This window comes from Centruroides vittatus, unplaced genomic scaffold (assembly GCF_030686945.1).
Source record: "Centruroides vittatus isolate TY-2023 unplaced genomic scaffold, ASM3068694v2 contig_958, whole genome shotgun sequence".
NCBI lineage: Eukaryota > Metazoa > Arthropoda > Arachnida > Scorpiones > Buthidae > Centruroides > Centruroides vittatus.
The window spans coordinates 733,000-756,212 of record NW_027122637.1 but is presented as its reverse complement, the minus strand read 5'-3'; the positions used below and the strand labels follow the sequence as shown (position 1 = coordinate 756,212).

The 23,213-nt window shown below is 29.3% G+C and overlaps 2 protein-coding genes across 2 annotated transcripts in view; one reads left to right on the top strand and one right to left on the bottom strand.

The window, feature by feature from the left end:
• The window catches only part of su(r) (dihydropyrimidine dehydrogenase su(r)), a 37,528-nt gene extending 16,261 nt beyond the window's left edge, over positions 1 to 21,267 (bottom strand). Inside the window, exons 1-13 of the mRNA XM_067282547.1 lie at positions 21,140 to 21,267; positions 19,793 to 19,903; positions 19,581 to 19,663; positions 17,496 to 17,583; positions 16,688 to 16,849; positions 15,924 to 16,108; positions 15,448 to 15,529; positions 15,137 to 15,221; positions 11,145 to 11,252; positions 8,810 to 8,979; positions 8,534 to 8,744; positions 5,367 to 5,551; positions 4,364 to 4,579 (exon numbers count right to left, since the gene is read on the bottom strand). Coding sequence (XP_067138648.1) covers positions 4,364 to 4,579; positions 5,367 to 5,551; positions 8,534 to 8,744; positions 8,810 to 8,979; positions 11,145 to 11,252; positions 15,137 to 15,221; positions 15,448 to 15,529; positions 15,924 to 16,108; positions 16,688 to 16,849; positions 17,496 to 17,583; positions 19,581 to 19,663; positions 19,793 to 19,903; positions 21,140 to 21,184 — 1,731 coding nt within the window. The 5' untranslated portion in view covers positions 21,185 to 21,267. The remainder of the gene's footprint in view (positions 1 to 4,363; positions 4,580 to 5,366; positions 5,552 to 8,533; positions 8,745 to 8,809; positions 8,980 to 11,144; positions 11,253 to 15,136; positions 15,222 to 15,447; positions 15,530 to 15,923; positions 16,109 to 16,687; positions 16,850 to 17,495; positions 17,584 to 19,580; positions 19,664 to 19,792; positions 19,904 to 21,139) is intronic.
• LOC136985300 (23 kDa integral membrane protein-like) overlaps positions 20,910 to 23,213 on the top strand; it is a 37,725-nt gene continuing 35,421 nt past the window's right edge. Inside the window, exon 1 of the mRNA XM_067282550.1 lies at positions 20,910 to 20,927. The gene's annotated coding sequence lies outside the window, so the exon portion shown is untranslated. The remainder of the gene's footprint in view (positions 20,928 to 23,213) is intronic.

The following is a 23,213-nucleotide window of genomic DNA, read 5'->3' as shown; positions in this document are numbered from 1 at the left end:
ATATATCTAACTTTTAACTTTTATATCATGTTCACAAAATTTTAAATGCTTTTAAAAAAGACAAATCTGAAAAATAAAATCTATATTTATTCATTATGCATGTATTGAACAGGTATCAAATTGATTTTATACAAGATTTTTTAAATATTTGTTTCTGATGACTCCAAATATTTTTATGGGGTATTATGATACTTAAAATGTGTTAACTTTTAATAATCACCTAAGTATTGAAATGTATACAAATATTTTATACCATTTTTTTTTTCATGATATCTAGAATTTTTCTTAAATTGATGTCAGTTTTAAACATAAATATCTATATTTATCGATACAAATAAATAATACAGTAATCATAATAAATTTTTATTACTATAAATTACAAATAACTAAGTTAATTAATTTTAAATAAAATCTACTCTTTCAGAATTACAAAAGAATCAAAGATTAAATTAACTAATAACAATAATGAATTTCAGAACCTTAAATTAAAGCAGAAAATAAGAAATTAGAAATAAAATCAGTATTTACATTACATTTATAAACATGTTTAGAACAAATGTAATAATTTTTATGGAATAATTACATAGAATGTGGGACTAATCATTAAACCACCATATAATAATAAAATTTACATGTGCATTATTTACTGATACATGTAGTTGAAAATTTATGACTAAACCGAGAGTAGGATAGATTTAAAAAGCTTTATGTATATAATATTTATTCAGTTTCTGTTTAATAGAAAAATCTGAAAAATAATATTATCTTTTTGATTCACTAACACAAGGTGTGTTACCATTTCAACACTTAGCGGTATTTCATCTTTATTTAGTTGAACTAAATAAAGATGAAATACTGCCAAGTGTTGAAATGGTAACACATCTCATGTTAGTGAATCAAAGAAATTAAGACAAGAAATTCAAAATCAAATCAAAGAAATTAAGACAATTCAGAAGATTAAAAACATTATTTTTCCTGACTTAATTAAAAATCATTAAAATTAAAAAGATAGCATTCTATGCATAGTGCCAAAGTATTTTAGTACCCAAATAAAACACAATTATATTCAATTACTGATTAATAAATCAAAAAGTTAATTTAAAACACTAGACTTTATTAAAATATCTTTAGAAACTCAAATTATAAACTAGAAATGAGCTTGCAAAAGATAACATACAAGGCCGTATCAACAGGTCCAATTGGTCCTTCTATGGCCAATCATGTTTGCTGTCAACATTATAAATACAATTCTAATTTCAAATCACTTACTAGCTCATGATACTGTCAAACCAATATCTCCCCTAACTCTGGAAAATGTAACAATAAACACTGTGCATGTACTGTACAGTACATTCATAATTTGATGCTGCATGTTTGGATTTGTCATTGGTGTATGGTAGGGATTATTTTGTACTATAAAAATATATCCATTCTCCCTAAATCAACAATGTAATCCTTTTATACAATTTCATTAAATGGGCACAACTGTGTATTACAAAAAAAATTTCTTACAACTAACTTAAAACTAACTTATAACTATAGAGATGAAGTGGAAAATTAAAATAGACAAAGGAAAGGTAAAAGAAAAGGATACCTGTACTTGGTTGATTCCTTTTTCACACAGACGATTACTTTCGATGATTCTCAGTGAAATTTCCTTGTTTGTCCTTTTTGGGGAGGTAAATGTATCCTTTTATCAGGGATCAAAGAAGAATGTATTCATCAACAATTAATCGAAGCTTCAGGATTTTTGTAGCCTTCAAGAAAGTCCCTTGCTATGGTCAGAATCAACCTCTCCTCTCCACTGTCTCGCCCAGTCTCAACTCTCTTTCCTGGTCCGAAAACAGTTACCTCTCCCCTTTAGGCCCATAGGCATTTTTCTCCCCACGGGACAGTTCAGAACATCAATCATCAACCAAGTGAAGTAGAAATGAGGATAAAAGAAGATTCTAGAAACAGGAAAAGACAAGAATTGAGGACAGAAGCTACAAACTAGAATATTCTATTAAAACTTAAAATTATGGCATACAGCCACATAGAACTTGGTAGATCAACATTTCTGAACAAACCAAAACATGAAAAATGCTGTGCAATTATTCTTTCATAGGTAGAGCCCAACATTCTATGCACAAAGAGGTGGGTTGTGTATCATATCTTTAGAGGGGATGAGCTTAATGAGTAAAATCTTCATTAACATTTACAATCTTTTTATAAAACTCATCTCGACCCTCAAAATTAAGCTTTTTGCCATTTCATAATAATATAAAAAAGGTTTTTATAACAAAATCTCATAACAGATGGAACCACACAATTTAATTTATTATTATTAATATAAAAGTTATATTTTTAATGAAATCTCATAACAGCCAAGAAAGTTATGTGAAGATCCTGTAGTGTATAGACCTACGAAATGAACAGAAACAATCTGGACAAACAGACAAAGGAAATTTTAATTTTTCTTTTGACAGTTCACAATAAACCACTGACAGTCACGCGAGTATACAATAGTCCACGAGAGGCAGTACACAAAAAAAAATAACATTTATTATTATTGTTTTTTCATGTGATTAACAATATACAGGATTCTTTCAGATTTCAACTCTTAATGTTATACAATATCCCAAACTGGGGTGAGGAATTGAGTGAATACAGAACAAAAGAATGTACTCTCATGACAAATAAGAAAAGACAGACTTGTAATTTTACGACTAACTTACACTAAATTATAAACTAAAAAGGAAAGGAAGAATAGCAAGAAGTTTTAGTATGATAGAGGAGGTTATAAGGAATACCTGAGTTCTCTGTTTGGTATTAACACTTCTGGTGGGGAACCACTCTAAATTGTTTCTTGCTGATCTTTTTCAGATCTCTTTGAAGATTCTCCTTATACAAGGGACATTGTCTCTTTCTCTCTCTCTTTACGTTAGCGGGGCCCTTTCTCTTTCTGTAGGCCGCCATCTCTCTTTGTCCTTCTAGATGACGAGCAGGAGTGTAACCTTCGCATGTCTACCTTCACCGAGAGTCTGACCCAAGAATGAACCTTCTTATCATTCTAGTAGCCTCTAGTAGCCATTTCACTTCCATTGTTAATGTAGTTCGTGGAAAGGGTTACCCCACCCACAAGAAGGAATGTTAATAGAAAATTCGAGAAAACAAAGGGAGAACAAAGAAAGAAAGAAAACTTAAAATTAAACTTATATCTAATATATACATTAATATGGCATATTGCACACCACTTATCATACAATTCACCTTCCCATTCATTCGTCTTTTCAAGGGATTTTCTGCATACAACATAATAAACAGGTTGCCAGTTAGCTACTTACATTTGTTTCTTTCCCAACAACTTTTATTTCACCAACAAAGATAACAACAACTGAGTTTACTTAAATACTAATCTTGAGATATGCATGCATTAAAAGGAAACAAAGGGAGATGTATAAGGGTAAGTTATTGAAGCAGAGTAAGAAGAATGATATAAGGGAGGGAGTTGTGATTCGAGATGTGTTGTTTGTTAGGTTAACAGATTTAACTTACTTGAATGCAACAAAAAACTAATGTCCTCAGATGACACTTCCTTCTAGTATGTACACCTCTGGTACCTATTCACTCAATATTCAATAGTCTGATGGGGACAGATTCCTTCATGGTGATCTTCTCATAGCTTCTGATCACTCTCACTAGTCTACCTTCCTCCAATCGATGCATAGCTGTCTACTCTTCCAAATGCTCCTGCTCCTCTCTCCCAACTTCAGATGGGAAAACAAACAGGAAGAAAACAAAAAAGGTGTCTCATACACAACCTCCCAGCATTTTTATACTTTCTGGGAGGATATCTTTCCTCCCCCACATGACTCCCATTGGCCAATCCAGATGCCAATTTCAAATAGGCCGTTGAAAAGGTGATAGCACAAAATGAATGAAGGGATAGAGGGGAAAAAAGGAAAATATACATACATTGGGAGCAGTACACTTATGCAACTTTTTGTTGGATTTTTTAAATCATTTATTCATTCAATCAATATAAAATTTTATTTTCCTATAGTAAGAAAAACATTTTCTAATTTGAAAAAATAATATAAACAACAAAATTTTTGCACATTTTGCCAATATATGAAAACATGACAATCAGAAAAAAATTATTGCAACAATTCTTCTAAATATACCAAAATAAAAACTAACAAATCTATCTTTAGTAAGGAATAGTAAATAATATTGAATCCCTTGGTTTTAAGAAATATTTCAATTATTGTAAATATTTATTTTTTGAATTAAATCATTCTCTCTACTACCTCTACTAGAATAAGTTAAAAAATTTACAGAAAATATATCTTTAAATTAAAATTTTATTTTAATTATTTACCTTATCAAGAGAAAATGTCTTTGTCAAAGCAAATCCCCATCCTGCTTCAAAAGCTCGACGAATCATCGGTGAACTAGTTGTTGGTGGTGCACTGGCCAATCCAAAAGGATTTTCAAATTTTAAACCACACATTTCCACACTTATATCAACTAAATCAATTGGAGTAAAGAATTTTGGAAGAGATGGTTTAAAAGGAACGATTTCATTATGTAGAGACTGTAAAATAATAATAATAAAATTTGATGAAATTTAATATTCAATAAATAATACATAGTATATATAAATACAAGTATTCCTTGTACAACAGGGTATTCCTAGAACATTTTGAGGATTGGGGAAATCCCAACATAAGATTTCCCCAATTTTGTTCTAACGTGGTTTTAGAATTGGAGATAATCTCTTATAAAATGTCACAATTTTTAAGTACAACCAATAGCACAGTTTCTTTTTTTTTGTATGATTTTTGCCATAATACTTCTCAAAATTTTCATGTTATTTCATTTAATACTTTACTGCTTTCATAAATGTGCATAATGATTTGTTAACAATTTTGATAAAATATTTGTAATATGTTAAGAAGAGCATTTCTAATGTTATAATTTATGTTTTCATACAAAATTTGGTCTTCTAATTAAGAATCTTATGAATTTCTTTTTGAATTATAACTAATTAATTTATGTTAAAAATAAATGTTGAAAATTATAATTTCAAAAATTAATTTAATGCTGAAATATTCTCTTTCAGAAATACATATTCATTATATAAAATTGTATTATATATGCCATCATTAATTGATTATATGGCATATATAATATTAATTTTATTTCATAGTTCAAATAAAATTTATAGGACTATATTATTAATAAATGTTAAAAATATAATATGTTTAATAAAAATAATAATTTTAATAAATATAATTAAATTTAAATAATGAAACTTGAAAGCAATAAAAAGTATATTACTAACCAAGTTTCAATGTTATTTTAACTCTTGTCAACTTTACCTGTAAAAATCTATGCATATACCATGATGCAATTTTTCCATCATTAACTGATTCAACTGTTGTCTCAGTTATTCCTGTTATATCACCACCACAGAATACCCAGGGTTCACTAGTACACATTGTAGAAAAATCTAATTCTGGAAATCCATTTTCTTTGAACTTCAATGGAAATAGGGCTTCTAAGACTAACATAAATCAAATATAAAAATTTTTATTAATAAAAGTCTATTTAAACTTCTGATACGAATTTATAATTTTAATAATACAGAGAAATAATCTGTTAATTTAGGTCCTTTGGTTATTATTAAAGGACTATAATAATGCTATTAATTAAATAAAACACTACACATACCAACAAGAAAAACTGCAAGAAAGCAAAATTTTCATACATGTTTAATGGGTATCATCAGCCTAACTTCTAGCCTGATGATGCCAGTTAAATACATGAAAATATTTACTTTGGTTATATGTGTTTAGATAATTAAATTATTTTATATGTTTTAAGGGTAGGCAATTAGGCCAACATCTTGTGCTAATAATTATACTAAAGTAGTATTAGCTTTTTAAACTAGGACACAGACACAATTATGTTCATTTAATAAAAACCTTTTATTAAATTACCATGATAAGAACAAAAGTACTACACTCTACACTGTCCAAATGACAATAGATAAAAACATGAATTGGAGCTCTCACTTTCTATACAAGTATTGGTTTTAAATATCAACATTTGTCAGAATATCTCCAACAACTATGTAGAGTGTAATATTACACATGTATAAAAATGAAATATCTTGTATTCCAAACTTACTGTTATTATGAAAATGGTTAAACTTTATGAGTTTTTTATTATTTCTGTGTCATATTTATTTTCTTTTCATTCATAAATTCATAAGAGTAACAAACATGATATTGACATAATCAGAAATAATGATTTTTTTATGAAATTTTACTGTATAGAATTATGTACTATGAATTTGTTTTCTTATAAAACAAATAAAAATAAATACATTTATATTGTTTTAAGAAAACAAATTCATAATTTCCATTAAAATGTACTGATATTAATTGTTAATAACTTATCTGCCATTCCTTTTATTACATTTTTATTAGATAATATACATATTACTTTTATTTATTAAATCATAATTTTAATATAATTATAAGCACTCATAATTTCTTTAAAGTTTAAAAAATATCTATGGTATATATGTATATATAGATATCAAAATAATGGATAGGTAAACAGAGCACTTCTGTATATATATTTTTGGGGGTGATCTGTTTGAATGGGGATAATTTGAAAGCTAGTCTATAAAGAATATATTAGTTGTGTAAGGTTCAAATTCTGCCACAATGGTGAAGTAAGGAAAAAGTTTCATTGAGTAGTTTTATCATGTGACAAAAGTAAAAAATGGCACTGATCATGGATTTTGATATAGAGAATTTGAGTGTGATGGCTGTTAAATACAAGTCTTCTCATGTTTATGGATTCAGGAAGGTGCGTAAGCAGGGTGTCAAGAGAAGCTGGTGATTTCCCCCATGCCCAGAGAAAAGTTAGGGGAATGTAGTGATCCTAACCTTATAAAATTAATATTATTTTTTAAGTCTTTAATAAAATAGCATTTTACATATTTGATTTCATCAAAAAAAAAAAAAAAAAAAAGAATGTTAAAGAGGCCTGCTTTACTTCCATGCTCCATAGGCACAAGATCTTAACAGTCCTGTGCCTAAGTACAATGTATAATGTGTAAGCCTTTGAAGAAACAAATTAATCATAAAGTCGCACTTCAGTAGTCATAAGCATGATTCTGAGAAATAAGCCCATGTTTCTGCTGCATTTGTATGTAGTCCATTGTCCTTAAGAGTTGACTCTGCCATACAAAACATGCCAATGCATTGTTTGATGTTACCTGAAAATGTACCCATAGAGCTTGTAGACCTACATGGTGTAAGGAATATGAGTACATTTTCAGGTAATGGTGAACAATGTATTGACATGTGTGCACCAGAATCAACTCCAAGGACAGTGCCATTTCATTTTTGTCAAGTGATAAAACTACTCAATTAAACTCCCATCTTACTTTCTTTTTGTGGCAGAATTTAAACTTCATACAACTGTGAGGCCACAAATTTTTAAGAGAAATTGTAAAAGTTAACATTAATCATTTTTTCGACATGTAAACATCCTCAATAGAAAAAATGGAAAATCAGATTGGAGGTCACTGGTTGTAATAACACATCAGTGGGAAAGTTGACACTTAGCTGTCAAGAATGCTCCGTCATCATCAACATTTGACGATCATGTGACCCCTTTCCCACGACAATGATATAAAAATGAGAGCTACCAGAAGCTTGGGGCAATCACATTTGGAAGTTATATTTTATGATAGTGCCACCTCAACTCTCGGACCTCCATACAACAGACCTGATTCAGTCCTAGGAGAAGACATCGAGGAATTCTACAGCTTCCATGCACGCCTGATCATCGCATACTGCTCTCCATATTCATCCTTAGAGATATTTCGAGGCTACACTTTGTAAACTCTCTCTCCGATATGCAGAGTAGGCACACGACATAGCTTACAGATTAGTCACCAATTTTGTGTAAATAATATAGCTCATAATTGCATTTAACCTTAGAACTTATATGGCCTCCTGTAATCTAGACTTAGTTATTCAATAAATGCTTGTTTTATTTGTTAAACCTCTCTCCTGTCACTCCAGAAACATGGACATCTGCCAACTTGCTCAACCCCCTTGCCACTTGATTTAAACCCATCCAAAAGACAAAGTGAGTTTTACCAACTCGACATGTTAGTGGCAATTAGGGTACTGACCCTGTGCTATCGTATTCTCACACAACTAATGTGTTTATTATGACAGCTTTCACGTTATCCAACTCAACTTTGTATATCCAAGATAACTAATGAATTATTTTTTAAAATATGACAGAAATTAAAATTAATAGTTTTTTATTTTTATATTTTGTAAAATAAAAATATTTTATTGGATTCAGTAATCTTGCAATTATATTTAAAATTATTTTGGAAATAACAACTTGATAAATCTTCTGTTCAGTTCTGAACAATTCTTCTTTAAAAATTTTAAAGTTATTAATAACTGATTTAATTAAGTTGTAGCATTATTTTCATACAAAAACCAACCTTTTGAATCATTAAGAGTAGAACCAAATGCGGAGATGATGTAGTTGGTTTTCAATTTTACAACTTGTTCTTCATCATCTACCCAATTTCCTTCTTCATCTTGTTCTGTTCTGTGAAATTCAATTGCCACAATATGACCATCTTTTTTCAAAACTTGAAAAGGATTAAGAAATGGCAGAAATTCACATTTTTCTTCTCGTGCAAGGTCCATCTAATTCAATATTCATAATCAACATTGTTATTCAATAAGGAAGTTAAGAAGTAATTTTAATTTACCTCTTCAGGTACAGCTCTTATATTAGTAAAACCTTTTCTGAAGACAATGTATACTTTTTTAGCTCCACATCTTAATGCAGATGTAGCACAATCAAATGCAGTATCACCAGCACCCAGCACAACAACATTCCCAGAAAGTTTTGGCAAGGCATTTCCACAGTTACACATACCTGTTAAAATTAAAGAATGTCATTACCAAATAAAAATAAATTAGTTTCAAAAAAATGCTTTAAGAAAGTTTTTTTTTATAATCATTTTTAATAATTAAAAACAATAATAAAATTTGTTTTTAAGAATTAAATTAGAAAGAGCACCCAATTATCTTATGAGTTGGCTCAAATGATAATAATGGAACTGTGCACATTGGCTGGCATAAAACTTTCTTAATGTAGTAACTGAAGTTTTTAACAGATAGTGGTATTATGATCATAAAATCAGGGCTCCTACCAACAAAGAAAGAAAAAGTAGGATAATTTTAAGAAAAGCAGTATTTCAGTATCATATTTTCTTTAAAATGTTAAAAGTGCCACTGACATTCAATTCTTATAATTTTTTTTTTTTTAATTTCAACTTTCTTCTTAATTTTTAATGCTATCTGAGTAATTAAAGACTGAGGAGTAATTAGGTAGTTGATATGCATTTTAAAGAACAATGAGCAATTATTTTATTGTGACATTGTCACAATGCTGGGCTACAATTTTAATCATATTTTTTAATTTATTTAATTTAGAATATATGCTCTTCACCTTCAAATTAGTAGTGTCTTGCCCCTGTACATCATACTTTTACTTTAGCAATTGAGTTGTGCCAGTCATCTATCTAACTTCTTTCAAGGGAAATTTTTGAATTGAAATAACATGATTTCTGGTTTGCATTGGAAGTTCACACAGTTAATTGGAGCCACCTGCCATTAAGCTTTCCATACTTAGTCTTGGCTTTCATTTATCTAACTCCATTCTCGAGATTCAAGGACAGATAGTCAGACGGATAACAGTGGGAATTTATAGGTGTACAATTTTTTCAAATTGCAGCCCAGTAAAATTTCATTGAATCGAGTCATGTTGATTCATAATCTTTAGTTAAAAAAAAAAAAAAAACAAATTTATTCTTCAGATTCATTATTGACATTATCATCATAATTTCATCATCATCATGTTTTGTATTGTCACATTCAGCTTCTAAGATATAGAGCACTTGCTCTATCTTAGAAGCTAAATGTCTTATAAGTCATCAAATATAATAATTATAAAGTAATTTATAAAATTTACTATAGATTTTATAAAACATACCATTAGTAAAACATTTATAAAATTATATTGTTTACTTACAGTATGTGAACTCGATTTTTGTGAAGCAAATCACCCACCAACCACCCACTATATATTGCAAAAACTTGTAAAAGAAAATAAAAACTAAGACAGGTTTTTATCCTGTACGTTGTGTTTAAGTGAACAGTCAGAAAATTCCCTTAAAATGCCATAAGTTGTTATATTATTTGAACCTCATATATGTAAAAAATTCCAATAAGCAAACATTCCAATTTTCTCCTGGTGGTCTTGTACTTCTTAAGTGTGCTATAATTTTCCTAATTATCTTGAGACAATAATAAGTGCCTGGTTGATTTTCTGTTGTCAAATTTTACTCCTGGAAGCAAAGTTAAGTGAATAAAACTAGCAAGAGTGCAGAATTTTCTTAAGTCTTGAAAGTGAAATGAAAAGCAGTTGTGTTTGTCACATTATAGTGACAAACACAACTGTTATGATATTTTATTAAAAATATTTTTATAGTGCCACCAAATGTTACCGGAAAGTTATGCAACTCATTGCTGGATTTTTAATCTAATCTACAGAATTGCAATTATATCTACTAAATAGTAACAATTCATTGTTAAATTTAAGGATTTGAAATTCACACTTTTAAAGAATGTTATAATTTAATTTCCTTTCTGATGAAAGACATCTAATAAAAATTTGTTTTGACATCCATATTTCATAAGTAAAGAACTTAATGAAATAGAAAAACTATACTTCCTGTGTTATATTTGTAAATATATCCATATTTTCTATATCTAATATAAATAACTAAATCAAAAACTAAAATAAAATAAATTAGACAAACGTTAAGTTGGACTGAATAAAATGAGATAAGATAAAGTAAATTATAAAATATGAAGAAAAGTAGAATGAAGGGTTGAAAAAGTTCTTAGTTTTTTATAATTCTATCTAATTTAAAAGAAAGAAATATTACAGTTATTGTTTTAGAATTCAATTTAAATAATAAACATAACAAAAATAAATTTATATTTCTTATTTTTATTAATTTATAAATGGCCTACCTGGTTTACTTGCTCTTGCAACCATAGGAAGAAAATCCTTTGATGTATAAAATCCTTCTTTTATTGAGAGTTTTTCAAATATTGGTATCTTCTTTGGTTCTGGTAAACCTAAATTAAAAACAAATTTATATGATTTTAGTTGTAGTTAATTCAAAATCATTCATTAATAATGAAATAAATTAATGAAAATGAAATCTAATTTTTCAATGATTATATATGAAATTTCAACAGAGCTTTTTATATAAATATAAAATTTTTTTTAATTCAAATTTTAATTTTTTAATTATATATAATATAATATAATATAATATATATATATATATATACACACACTGAATTATATATATCATCCTTAGTAGAAAACAGCATTATATTCATATTAATATATAAGGAAACAATTACACTCATCTATTTCTGAGCTTCAAAATAATTAACATTTGAAAAAAATTTACCCTTTCCTAACATTTTATAAGAACAGTTGTCAAATTTTATCTTTTGCAAATCAATTTTAATTGATATTATTAAAAGTTATACATATTTTAATTATTTTACTAAACTGTTTACTTTAGTTCTAACTTCATTTCAATAATTTCGATAATTTGGATATGATATAATGGATGAAAAGAGAATAAGTGTTTGTTTGATTAAAACTAATAATAAATATTCATCCTCTCATCATTCATTATATAATGTCCAAATTATTAAAATTCCAAATGTTACAAAATCTTCATATGATAAGATCATTTGTTTTTCATTTAAAAAAATCAAATTTTACTCAGTTACACAAGAACATATTATTCTGATGTTCTTATATAGCTGTGACAAGTATATAATATCAAAGCAAAAGTGCATTAAATTTTTTGTAATGGGACATTGAAATTGCAATTTATATAGTGATCTCATACATTCTTAAAATTAATAATATTTTATGCTATTTTTGAGTTTTTAAATCAAAACAATATTTCTGGAAGTTTAAAGATAATTTTAAAAATATGCATAATATTTTCAAATTCAAAATTTCATTCTCAGAGCTTTAAATAAAAATTAAAGATTGATATAATCTTTAATTAAAGATTAAAGATAAAAATTAAAGATTATATCAATCTTTAATTTTCATTAAGAATTCTGAGTATGAAGGTTTGACTTCAAACTTAAGAATATTCTTTATTATTTTTAGGCCTATACCTTCAGAAGTTGCAATATTTTGTTAATGATGTTGTTATAAAGCAAAAATAATTAGTTTATCAAATCTAAAATCAGCTTTTAGTCATCTTTGATAAACTAATTCTAGATATATAAACATATTTTTATATATATATAAATATCTTTTCACTTTTGAAATTTCAAAATATTGAAAAACATTTCCAAATAAATATTATTCATAAAAAATATAAAAGCTCATAATTTTGCGGCCACATGATAAGAATGTCATTAATATAACATGCCTACAGGTGATGCATTGGCTACCTTGCATTTCAACTTAAAATTGACATCCACTTTGACTGTGCACGCCTCATACATAGCATAACATAAGAAACAACTCAGGTATATGGAGCAGTTGGAGATATACAAGGCCACCAGAAAAATGCCACTATAAACTTTTGTGACATAGATTTCTTCCACCCTGCATGGAAATCGATCTACAAGTTGTAATCTTACAACCCTCTCCCCGTCCCTCTCTCTTTCTTATGTCACCCCTCTCAACATGTGTATGGTAATTCCTTTTGTTTTAACAGCTGTGGTGATCAGTTAGCCTGAATGAAAACATTAGCTTACATTTTAGCTGTCTTACATTTTTGTACTAGATATTGATTTATTTCATCTTGTTTAGTAAGTTATGATGTCACCACTTAACCAAGCCATACCATTCAAGTTGGATCAGTGTTCCCACAATGTGGTGCTAGTCAGGGCCGGATTTACATAAGGGCATTTGGGGCCTGTGCCCAGGACCCCCACAAAATAAGGGCCCCCACAAAACTAAAAAAAAAATTATGTTTAAACATAATTTTTTTTCTATTACCGCGACAGCCTAGTGTGGCCTAATCTTGAGGGCAACAGGCAGAGAAAACCAAATCCGGGAAAAAACCTATGAAACATCGGAAAATTTCGGGAAAAAACTTTCACATGGGTATTTTTCAGTTAAATTAAAATAATTAGTTTTACACAATAAAATATATGTATGTTTACAATAACCTTATTTTTAAATGAAATTTACAACTTCCTAGTTCAAATCTAATTGAAAGTACAGTATTTTGTGTAAATTTTCTAAATCATCAAATTTGCCTACTCTTAAAGGGGGGACCCCACCGAATTTGTGCCCAGGGCCCCTGGATGGGTAAATCCGGCCCTGGTGCTAGTTGCACTAGGGGCTAATTTGGCCCCAAAAAAAAGAATGTGGCATTGGTAACATACAATGAACAAATACGTAACTGCATAAAAATAGTTGCCTAGAGCAATGGACAAATCATTAGTTTATTTTATATTCCCAGAATAGGATAGAAGTCATGAATTTTCTGTCGTTTGTTGATAATGAAATTGGAGCCCCTTGGGATTAGGAAAAGGGCAACAAAGATGAAAAGGAGGAACATTCCCCAATGTACAGGCATCCCTGGATCAATGTTTCTCAATCTTTTTCTCATCACAGACTAGTAAAATTATCCATAATTTTACATGGATTAGTAATTATGTGTGATTATGAATTTTGCTTATATGCATATCTTACTGTTACTGTATGTAACAAAGTATATACAATAACTCTGGATTACTATTTATTAAATGTCACCTGTAATCAGTGGCATAGCATAGTGGGGGCGGCATGGGCGGCCCGGTCTGGACGGCACTTTTAGGGGCGGCAAAATTTCACAATAAATAATAATAAAATCTTGTAAAAATTTGAACCTATACAATACACAATAATGATGATTGTTCTTGCTGAAAAGTTCTTTACAATTACTGTATATTTTAGTCTTTTAAATTGAGATACCTAAATAAGGGGGCGGCTGACAGCCACACTATGCCACTGCCTGTAATCAACTGCATCAGCATGATCAAATATTTTTCTGCAGACCAGTGAAACTTTTTGTGGTGTGGCAATTGAGAAACACTGTTTTAAATGATATTGCTAAACTAGTTAGTCATTCCTGAGCGATAGTAGGGCATGCATACATTTTTATAAGTTTTAATTTTGAAAATCTCCTTTCTGAACTTACTATTGATACTGGCAGTGTTACAAAAATTATCAGAGCAATAAATACATTTAGAACACTATTTTCTAAATTATTTTTCATGTGTATGACAGGATTGGACATGTAATGAAGTATTTCTGGAATTTGTCTTGCTATTATTTCTGAGAATATATAAATTAAATTAAAATACTAAATATATTTATTTACAGTTTTGATATATATTATATATATCAAATAAAATTTATTTAATATTAACTTAGACCATATTTTTCTAGAATTAAAAAAGCAACAAGATTCAATGATTATCTTTTCTTTGTTTATGAATAAAGCTGGTATTTCATATCTTGGCATCCTGAGGCAATCATCTAGGTTGACCTAATGGTAAAAGCAGCCTTTGCTGTATCAAAGCACAAAAATACACCCCCTTCATAAAATAAAACTACTTTTATTAAATTCAACTAGGAATAGTGAGTGTAACATGAATTTGTTAATGAATGAATAAATTTATATTTGCATTAAAAAATTTTTTTTAATAGTATCTGATAAGTAATCTGTGGACACCTGCCATCAAGTTGTATCATAATTATTTATTCAAGTAATGAAATATTAGTTTTATTAGTTAATAAAGCACTTTAAGCAAGGATTTTAATTTAAAAGTATTGTTTATATTAAATATTGTTTCTACTTCAAAAACTAATATTTCAGTTCTATGTATATTATACCAAAGTATTGTACTAATATTGATGTATAAATTCATCAACATTCTAATATATAGTTTTTGTAAAATTGTAATATAAGAAGGCTTACCAATTCCAACAAAAACCACTTTAAAGCCATCATTCTTTAATGAAATTAAAGAAAAGTCTCTGCCTAATGTTTTATTAGTAATAATCTAAAACAATAAAACTAGATTAGTTGATTGATATATTTAGTAAATACTGTAGTTCCTCAATTCTTTAAATATACCACAAAAAATAAGTAAATATGCAACAAATAAACTAAAGATAATTTTTACATTTACATTACTTAATTTTCTGTGTTTATGATAGAAAATCATTTGAAATTATATATTTTATTGAATATTACTACATTTGGAGAAGTATATAAAATATTTTTACCTTTACACCAAGATCTTGAACTAATTTTAATTCAAATGCTACGGCATTAAAAGGTAATCTGTATTGTGGAATTTCTGTGGAACTAGATTAAAAAGTAGATATTTAATGAAATATGTTAAAAATTTTAACTGTATTCAATAAAGATCATCTATTTACATCTATCAACTAAAAACATTCTAAATGTATTTAAAAAATACACTAAATTAAAATTTTATCTTTCTATTCAAACTGATCATCTCATTATCATTTTTTATAATTTTAAACTTATTTATTATAATAATTTTAAGCTTCTTTTTATAATATACTTATATAAAAATAAATTAGAAAAATAAAATAAATTATTTAGAATTGATTTTTGTTGTTATTTAAGCAATGGCATTTTACTTGTAATTATCAGAGAACAAATATAATTGATTATTACATTTTATTTTAATTAAATTAAGAAAATTAATTTTAAATAACTATTATGATAATACCTAAGACCACCCAGACAATCACTTTTTTCAAATATTGTTATATCTGTGTAACCTAATCTTGCAATAAAAGTAGCACAACTCAAGCTTGCAGGTCCACATCCAATTAATGCAATTTTTGAATTATAACTAGTGGAATTCACAATGTCTGGAGATACTATTTGAGGAACATTCATTTCTTTAAAAACCTAAGTAATAATAAAAATATAAAAAATTATTTTTACCAACTAATTGCATTACAGATTGAATAAAGAATTTAATGTTTCTAAAATATAAATATTGAAAATTTATAAATTCATCACATTAATAATATATTTATTTAATGTGATGTCTGTTTTCATAACTAACATATAAAAATATTATAAAGCAATATATAAAAATCATATCACAAGTACATATTGTGATATCATTCTAATGCCAGGCTATAATTTTTAATCATATTTTAATTTAAAAAATCATATGACTTATGGTCCAGACCAGAAGTTTGTATACAGTTAATCGGAGCCTTTGACCCCTAAGCTTTCCATATCTGGTCTAAGTTTTCTTCTAAATAACTCCATTCTTGAGACTGAGGAAGAATGGATGGACAGATGAATAGATGAACAACAGTAAGAATCTATAGGTCTGCAATTTGAAAATTTCAGTCCAATAAAAACAATCCTAATGAATCAAAATTTTGAAAAGATTGCATTTAAAATAAGTTTTGTTCCTATGAGCATCAAAATTCAAAGTTAAAAAATAAAATAGTTTGATATCAATTTTATTACCTCTGTAGCAAAATGTTGTAATCCACCAATATTGATTGGTCCTTCTTCTGAAGCATATAAATTGCAACCACCTACACACAGATCACTAGTTGGACATACCATACCACAAGTAAGTCCTAATGGGTTGTCAGAAAGTATGGCTTTGGCAGCTCCATAATAATTCTGTTATAATGAAAATAGCAAGTAAATTTAAAATAGCAAAGTTTTACTATGTGTATGAAGTGTTAATTACACTTCAATCCAAAATTCATAAATTATGTTTTTCTGAAAAGAAAAAATAAAGATATTTGATCAGTTGTAACTGGATTTTTTGAGTGACCAGAGAGACCTTGCAAGAATTTGGCTTACAGGGTATATTACACAATAAATTATATTGTGATTCCCCATAAAGAAGTTTAAAACCTTAGTTATGATAGTTTTGAATATATTTAGATTATTATAAATAAAAAAATTTTATAAAATGATTGTGATATCATTTTACTGATTTTCTCCTTTATAATGTTATTTATAACATTTATTAATCATTCTTTATAAATATTTAATTTTTAAATAATATTTATTAATTATACTAACTTACTAGCAATTCAAATCAAGAGGTCCAAGAAAGTTCTCTGTTCAGTTAAATGTTTTTAGGACTGTTATGTTCCATCTTCAGACCAATTGAACATAACATTAAGAACAATGTCCCAGAATTCTGGAATGCTTGTTCTTAATGTCATCATATCTTATGTTCTTTTTCTGTTCTTACCGTATTTATATTTAGACGTAAATATTTTAATATAAATTTATAAAAAGTTTGAATACTTACTTTTGTAGAAATACTGCTAATAAAAGCTTTTATATCAATTTGTGTTGGGCATCCTTTTTGACAAGGTGCATCAGCACATTTCAAGCATCTATTAAATAAAATTAACTTCATTAAGTAAAATAGAGCTTTTTTATATATTGCAACTTTTCTTACACATGTGTATTATGTGTAAAGAAAGTAATGATTTAATGCTTTAAATATAATATGGAGAAATAAATTATTTTTATAAGTTCACTAATCCTTAAAATATAAAACAGACAAGCTAAGTTAAAAGAAACAGATCACATTGAATATAGCAATAGCATACACAAACTCACTATTAAATGATAAAAGTTTAATAAATTGATATAATTCACAATTTCAAAAATATTCTGATTTTATATTTAATACTTCAGTGATTAATATTGTTTTAATTAAACTTTCAAATGTTGAATTTGTGTGTGGGTATCAAGCATAAAACTAAACATATGGCTCGGTATAGTTGCATAAGCTGTATTAAATTTAGTATAATGACATGTTTTTCTATTCTATCTTGTTCCTGAAAACTTTCATGTCTTCACCAAAATGAAAGTTCTACTAAAAGACAGTGACGTAGCAAACATAACTGGCACCCAGGGCATGACACTTTATTGGCGACCCCTCCCCCTCCAGAAACACATAGTTTGTCTTGGAGACCATTTGGGCGCCCCTCTGCGAGTGGCACCCGGAGCATGATAGACCCCCTTGCCCCCCTCGCTACACCACTGCTAAAAGGTCAAAGATTCAAATCAACAGAAGACTGAAAAAGGGTTATGTCAACTGCACTTAAGTGGCACCTTAAATGCAGTTGATATAACTGAATTAAAGGATACTTAAAATGATTAATGCTACCATTCTCAAACTTTCATTCCACCCCATCCCACCAAGAAAAGTAAAATTGAATGACTTTTTAGTTAATAATAACATTCATACTTTTTAGACTTAGTATGAAAAATATAACATTTAAATCAGACTGTAAACATTTGCAAATTTTAGTTTCATTTAGAATTTAAAATATTAAGTGGCAAACAATATATTTCTATGGGGAAGAATATGGATTAATATGTAAGGATAAGCATAAGCTTGTGCAAAAATCCATCATTTCCATATAAAATACAGCTGGTGAAAATGAAAATAAAGGATAAATTGCATCCTTTCTTGATTCAAACAACATAAAATAAAGAACTGTCCTTCAACATAAAAGATGTCTGGCCAAGGCCATCTAGAACTGGTACATGACCCAGGGGTAGAGCAGGCCCCTTTAGCCATTTTTTTTTTTAAACAAATGAAATACATAGAATGATGTTTCTTTATTAATAAAAGGCAGTTTTAAAGATATTTTATGTTAGTAAAAATAACATGAATTTTATAGAGGTAGGAACCACTACAGGGCCCTAACTTTTTTCTGGATCTGGGGAAAAAATCTCCAGCTCCCCTCTTGGCAGCACTTTGTCTGGCAACCTTAATAACTATCAAGAAAATAATGCAAAATGGGCTGTATGACTGTGGTATGAACACTGGCAAAATATATAGCTGCAGAAGATGCTTCTTTTGAAGGTGGTCTTCTGTAAATATTTGTTCTATTAACATAATAAAAGATAGCATCATAAAATAAAGCAGACTTTGAATTAAGATATTTATATGATTCATTAAAAGAAAACCAGTCATCAAAGGGGACAAGCCAGCCTCATTAGGTGTCAATCCCAAGTCCAGGTAAATGGTGAGAGTTGATGTCAAGAAGGGCAACTGGCTGTAAAACTAATTGGAATAATGGATAAACCAAAGCCAAGATGTGAGACAAGATGGAGAGGATTTAGGAGAGAGGACACCCTGAAGAGAAAGTAGAGAAGGCAGATTAAAGATGGAAATGCTTACCCCATATAAATATGGGAAAAAGCAAAGACAAAGAAGATATGACACATTAAAAGTCATCAATATGATAAAAGATATAAAATAACAGGTGACATAAGTAATAAAACAAATTAATTGTTTTAACCAATAAATTTAAGTAAATTTAATTTATACATTAATAATTTTTTCACTTTTTAAACATTAATTAAGATATACCTTGCAGCCTCTCTAAGTGCTCCTCTTTCACTTAAAGTTGTGTGCTTTATATCATCAAAATTTTTATATAAAGATCTGTATGACTAAAAAAAATATTTAAAAAATAATTTATTTTTGAAATATAGAGTTTAAATTTATAAATTTCAGAAAATATTCTTAAGTATTGTATATTGATATTGAATTCTCTTGTAAAATTTAAAAATGTTACTTACACTGCATCGTTTATCATGATTCCTTTTCCAATGAGTTTTTGCAATTTTGGTTTTGGCTGTAGGTACAACATTAGCATATTTTGGTGTTTTTGGATTGAGAGCAAGAATACTCTGAGAACAAATTTTGTGAGTACTTTAAAATTTATTACAGTTATATGCTATAGGCTATTGTTTTTTTAATGAAAAGTACAAAAAGTTTTAATCTAAATTATTTTATAAGCCTATATAAATTAGTTTTATAAATTATTACCACTAATTCATTTCATTAAACAAATAATTGTAAAAGATAAATTTAATGAATGACATTTAATAAATTGATTACCAAAATTATTTACTTGAAAATTACATAATTATGGTAATCAATTTCACCAATTGTAATCATTTGATCCTTTCAAAACATAACTCTAGGCAACAAAAGGGCCTTTGTTAGAGCATTGTTTTTAGTTTACAGTATGTTTTGGTTTACCAAAAAATAATAAATACAGCTGGTATCTGATATATATATCTATTTGACTGGTCCTTTGTTGTGTTTGTGTTTGAGATCCCTGTTTTAGACAATAACAGCTTCAATTAATATATCAAGTTAATTATTTCATAATTAATTTATAAATAACTAAAATAGGGTGTACTATAGATTACCCCCTATGGAATTTCAGGACTTTGATTATATATTGGAACTCAGGGGACCGAAACGAGTTCAACGGTACCCTACTTTTGGACCGGAGACGAAAAATAAACAAGTTATCATACTTTTTCACTTACCATACTTTTTTAATGCTCTCATGAAGACGGCACCATAGTTGCTAGTACTGCCATCTTGCGGTAAAGTCTGCAAACCATGACGGTCGGAGAGCTACGGCGACTTCCGATCATCGCGCGATCGCCATTTCGGTTAATGTTACTTATGGCAGCGAACATGGCGGCCCGACTGACCTCTCGTATGGGCGCCACCACACGCCGCCATGTGCTAAACTAGTGATCGATTCACGGTAGTTCTTGAACAAAGTAAAAAAAGAGGGGAAACGTCTACTAAAGGCAATTTTAACGGCAAGCGACGGGACTCCCGATCGCGATAGCGAGGCCGACTTAGCGGAGAGCGACGCGACTCCCTATCATCGCGCGATCGCCGAAAAAAGTATGATAACTTTTTTATTTTTCGTCTCCGGTCCAAAAGTAGGGTATCGTTGAACTCGTCTCGGTCTCCTCAGTTCAGATATATACTCGAAGTCGCGAAATTCCATAGGGGGTAATCTATAGTATCCCCCTAAAATATAATATAAAATATTGCAAATATGTTTTTCACATTTCTAATTATGAAGCATATTAAGTAATAGTAACCAAAATTACCTCAATATCAGGTGGATCTTTACTTAATTCGCTTCCACAAGGCATTATCTTCAATAACGTTCTAGAAAAAATTGAAGGCGTTTATTTTTTTATCTCTCTAAATAGATTATTATTTTAATCAAGAACGAAAGCGTTTGTTATAAGTTTAAAGGTCTAATTCGTCTTTACATTACGTAACTTGAAGAATGAGTCATTTATTTAAATTAATTTTAAAATATTTTTTATAATTTAATGTCGTAATTTGTTATTTTTGTTAAATTCGAGTAATTTAAGTAATTATAAAGGTTTACGTGTCTTGAGATTAGCGAGGTTGAGGCCAAAGTTTTAAACGCGAAAACCTGTACGTCGGACGTTCAGCGCCGCTTTCCTGTAAGCCTAGAAGTTTGACAATGGCGTTTGGAAAGTCAGTGGAATCATGCTCGACATTCCAAACGCCACTGTCAAACTTCTACGCTTACAGGAAAGCGGCGCTGAACGTCCGACGTACACGTTTTCGCATTTAAAACTTCGGCCTCAAGCTCGCTGTTACAGTGGCGTAGCGTAGTGGGGGCGGCAGGGGCGGCCCGCCCCGGGCGGCACTTTTAGGGAGCGGCAAAATTTTACGATAAATAATAATATCTTGTAAAAATACCTAAATAAGGGGGCGGCGAAATTTTCCTCCGCCCCGGACGGCTGACACCCACGCTACGCCACTGCGCTGTTATGTCTTTGATCTAGGCCAGCGATTCCAACCCGGGGTACGCGTACCCCTGGGTTGGGAATCGTTGGGAAAAAAGTTAGTTATTATGGCAGAAAAAATAATATATTATGTATCACAAATTAATAGTATTACAAAATTATTAGGTAAAAATGTTCCTTGCAACAATCACAGACTTTATTATACATTTCAAATGCAAAAATAGAAATAAAAACTTATGCTGCCGATTGTACTGTACAATGCAACAGATCAATAAATGTTGTGCAGTCGGTCAATAGTAGTGGGGATACCATTATGCGTGATTAGTGATTATGCTACGGACTTTTGATGGTGGGGTGTGTTACCGTTATTATTATTATTATCTTTCAACAATATCCCCACGTGTTGTTTGAAAAAAGTATTTTTTTGTTTATAAAAAGTATTTTTTATTGTTAGCAAGGAAAAAGAAGACATAGCTAGTTTCTCCGGATTTTCTCTACAAGCGGTAATTTTTTTCATTATTTATTCAGTATTTTTATTATTTTGTTATTGGCAAGACTATGTCATGTTTATAAAATCGTACTGCCTGCTGTGTTACCAGCATAGAGGTATAAAGGAGTACATGTCAGAAGTTGCAATTTGGCACAGAGTATTAAGTGCCCAAATCACGTGCGCAAAAAAGAAAACCAGACTTGTAGGTACTCAGAGGACCGAGAACCGAGTCAAATAAAATTCAAAATGGCGACACTCTCTACAAACAGGAAGTGCGCGAGATTTGCGCATCTGTTGCTCGGTGGAAATGCCACGGGGGTACGCTAACGAAAAAGGTTGGGAACCGCTGGTCTAGGGCAACATTTCTCAACCACCGGTCCGCGGAGAATTTTTACCGCTCTGCGTTAAAAACTTTTCTTATTAAAAAAAATGATAATAATAAACTTTTCATTTATTAAATTATGAAAAAAGATATTTTATGCGAATTTCAAATTTACGTAATTTATGTTTACCACGGCACTGAAAACAAATTCGGCAGAAACTTAACGCTTAGCAAACATATGATTTGGCGAATATAGGCAGTGTTTTCAACCGTGGCGACTTGTCGCCACAATAGCGACTTCTAGAGGGACATACCGACGTAGCGGCGACTGCAAACAAATCAGCCAAAAATAGCGACTTTTAAATTTTTTTTTATTTTTGAGAAATATAAATTTATTTTTATAGTTTTCAAATTTACAGACTTTACTCTGCTTTATAGCACTCTCTGGCAACGACTAATATTATTACAATAGACAAAATTGTAATTCTAGATTTTTCTACTGTGTGCAAAACTAAAAATCTGTAAAAGCAAAATTTTATAACAAAAATAAATCTGATTTATTTTTGTTATAAAATTTTGCTTTT